This window comes from Elephantulus edwardii, unplaced genomic scaffold (assembly GCF_000299155.1).
Source record: "Elephantulus edwardii isolate Elephantulus edwardi_28Jun2011 unplaced genomic scaffold, EleEdw1.0 scaffold00006, whole genome shotgun sequence".
Lineage (NCBI taxonomy): Eukaryota > Metazoa > Chordata > Mammalia > Macroscelidea > Macroscelididae > Elephantulus > Elephantulus edwardii.
In genome coordinates, this window is record NW_006399756.1 from 27,462,981 (window position 1) to 27,466,209 (window position 3,229).

Below are 3,229 nucleotides of genomic sequence, written 5' to 3' on the forward strand. Positions count from 1 at the left end.
GTAGCAATGAGCAGTAAACCAGTCCCAAACTCACTGCCCTCGAGTTGGTTCTGATTCCTGGTAACGTTATAAGGACAGGGCAGAGCTTTCCCAGTGGGTTTCCAGGGATGTAAATAGATCTTTATCCTCCTCAGTCTGCATTTTCAGTGGCAAACATCTCTGTTCCACAGGAAACTCCAGATCTGCTGCTGCAGGGGATAAAATGGCAAGACGGTGCCCTGCCTTCAGGTGTCCAACGGCCCGCACCCCTTCTTAGCCCCCCAGGAACCGTCGAGCCCCGTCTCCTGCCACCATCTTGCCGCCTTCACCATGGCAGCTCTGATTGCTGAGAACTTCCGCTTCCTGTCCCTCTTCTTCAAGAGCAAGGATGTGATGATTTTCAACGGGCTGGTGGCCCTGGGCACAGTGGGCAGCCAGGAGCTGTTCAGCGTGGTGGCCTTCCACTGCCCCTGCTCGCCGGCCCGGAACTACCTGTATGGGCTGGCAGCCATCGGTGTGCCCGCCCTGGCACTGTTCCTCATCGGCATTATCCTCAGCAACCACACTTGGAACCTAGTTGCCGAGTGTCAGCACCGGCGAGCCAAGAACTGCTCGGCTGCCCCCATCTTCCTGCTCCTGAGCTCCATCCTGGGCCGAGCAGCTGTGGCCCCCGTCACCTGGTCGGTCATCTCCCTGCTGCGTGGGGAGGCTTACGTCTGTGCCCTCAGCGAGTTTGTGGACCCTTCCTCACTAACCACCAGGGAAAGGCGCTTCCCACCAGACCATGCCAGCGAGATCCTGGCCAGGTTCCCTTGCGGGGAGGGCCCCGCCAACCTGTCAGATTTCCGGGAGGAGGTCAGCCGCAGACTCAAGTACGAGTCACAGGTAAGGAGCTGGGCAGAGAGAAGCTCTCCTTCCTCCTTCTCTGGGTGTGGTTGGTGAAGAGATGCTGGGGTGACCCGGGAACTGAGGTCTCCAGGAAAACACTGGATTAGTGGTAACAGGTTATCAGAGTTGGTTAATCCATAGCCTAATGCTTAGTGAGGCCAGGGTTCATTCGAGTTCCAGGTAAAGGAGGCCACTTTAAACACTGAAGGAACCTTCTTGGTTTCAGAGTGAGGAGAGGTTGAAAGGAAGCAGCAGCTGGTGCCCTGATCCTACCCTGGCCTCTCAGTTCTGAAGGAGCTGCCAACTCAGGAGGCTGTCAGGGTAGAGCAGGTACAGGAAGAGAACCCGGCAGAAGCGTGAAAACTGAGCTCGAAGTGTTGGCTTAATGAAGCAGGGGGTAAGGGAGATGCAGGAGGCTCCCAAAGCTCTCTTCTCTTGGGTATATGAGGGCCACAAGGAGACAGAAATAGGGTCAGAGCCAGGGGAAAGAATAGAAGATGACAGAGGGAAAGCAGAGCTCATTTGATGCCAGTCAAATGCCCACGGACACTATTCAACTGGGGTAACAGATGAACTTGGCCTGCCTTGCCATAAGTGGGTTCACACTCGTGAAAAACATGCACATAGGTGATCTCAGTACAAGGCAGATGATGATGATGATGACGACGACAGTAGGAATCAGGCCATAGCGGGTTTAAGGAAGGCAAGATTATCCTAGAGGTGGAAGGAACCTTGGAAGGCTCCTTGATTTTGATGATATGGGTGGAGGAGTAGGCCCTTGAAGCCAAAGGAAGCAGCAGAAATGGCAGAAGGCAGTCTAAGAACAAGCTCTGAGAAAGCAGAGAGCGTTCAAGGGAGTCATAAATAGGGGGGTGTCTCTGGTGACACAGTATGACCTGAGCCAGGGAAGTTCCAGAGCCAGGAGACCAAGAGCAGGTTCCGCCCAGCCCACCCCTTCTGACCAGCTCCTCTTGGGGTGGTGAGGGCCCAGTACCCTCCCCGCTGCCCCCTCAGTCCCACCCTCTCTCTCTGGCCAGCTCTTTGGGTGGCTGCTCATCGGCGTCGTGGCCATCCTGGTGTTCCTGACCAAGTGCTGCCGGCATTACTGCTCACCGCTCAGTTACCGCCAGGAGGCCTACTGGGCGCAGTACCGCGCCAACGAGGACCAGCTGTTCCAGCGCACGGCCGAGGTGCACTCACGCGTGCTGGCCGCCAACAACGTGCGCCGCTTCTTCGGCTTCGTGGCGCTCAACAAGGAGGACGAGGAGCTGGTGGCCAAGTTCCCGGTGGAAGGCACGCAGCCGCGGCCACAGTGGAACGCCATCACCGGCATTTACTTGTACCGGGAGAACCAGGGGCTCCCGCTCTACAGCCGCCTGCACAAGTGGGCCCAGGGTTTGTCGGGCAATGGCACGGCCCCCGACAACATCGAGATGGCCCTGCTCACCACCTAAGGGTCCTGCTCTCTCCAAAGACATTCCTCAATAGCAAACGGAACCCCATTATCCGATCACATCAGAATGGGGTTTATTAAAGCCATTGCTTCCTGGGGAGGGGGGCCGGGGAGAGGAGCACTGGGTGAATTGGCATGGAAGAATTCTACTCGTCAGTTGATGGGAAGGCTCTCAGACCCCAAGAAATCCTCTCCTGTGGCCACCAGCAGCTTTGGGGGGAAGGACTTTCCCAGAATTGGTCCTTAATGAACAGTGACAATCCTTCCCTAGCAGGACTCCAAGGCTGGGACCCGGCCCCAGCCAGCAAAGCCAGGTGACAGTGACACTCACCAAGTAGGCTCCTTGTGCAGTTAATTTGTGTCTAATTGCATGTGGAAAAATGACTCGGTTACCCAACTGGGAAGTTGTCCTCTAACCATGTATGTATGCCCTTGGCCTTCTTTTATATGGTTAAATTTTTGATAAAGCTTTTCTTAGTATAAACGAGCTTGGTGTCAGCATGTTGTTAGCATGGCTGTGGGAGGAGGGAGCAAGCAGACTGTGGGCAGGACTGTACTGGGGGGAAGGTCAGGAGGGGTGTGATGGGACCCCGTTATCAGATTTGATCTGAGGAATGAATAGCGCTTGGCTTTTCTTGGAGGGAAGCTAAACCTGACATGTTAGGAGTAGCCAGAAGATTTTACACTCATGGAGCAAATTTAACTCTTAAAACTTGAAGTGAGTATCTATCTGAGAACTAGGCCAGCCTGGCTTCACTCTTTTCTACGCTCAGCCCTCAGCTGATCTCCGCCACATCACTTCCCTCTTAAACCTCTGATCCTGTCCTGCTTCCTGCCACTCAGTCATTTCCCATGGAAAAAGCACTTCAACTCTTAGGACATCTCGGGTGCTGCCAGAGAAAGCTTACA

At 54.9% G+C, this 3,229-nt stretch overlaps 1 protein-coding gene across 1 annotated transcript; it reads left to right on the plus strand.

The window, feature by feature from the left end:
• Positions 1-309: 309 nt before the first annotated feature.
• On the plus strand, positions 310-2,321 carry CALHM2 (calcium homeostasis modulator 2). Its single transcript, XM_006880179.1, has 2 exons — positions 310-864; positions 1,905-2,321. Exons 1-2 carry the CDS (start codon positions 310-312, stop codon positions 2,319-2,321), a joined length of 972 nt encoding a protein of 323 aa, XP_006880241.1.
• The last annotated feature ends 908 nt before the right edge of the window (positions 2,322-3,229 follow it).

Coding starts and splice junctions, on each gene's coding strand:
- CALHM2 (XM_006880179.1), top strand. CDS start 310: ATGGCAGCTCTGATTGCTGAGAACTTCCGCTTCCTGTCCCTCTTCTTC. Junction 865..1,904: donor GACTCAAGTACGAGTCACAG/GTAAGGAGCTGG, acceptor CTCTCTGGCCAG/CTCTTTGGGTGGCTGCTCAT.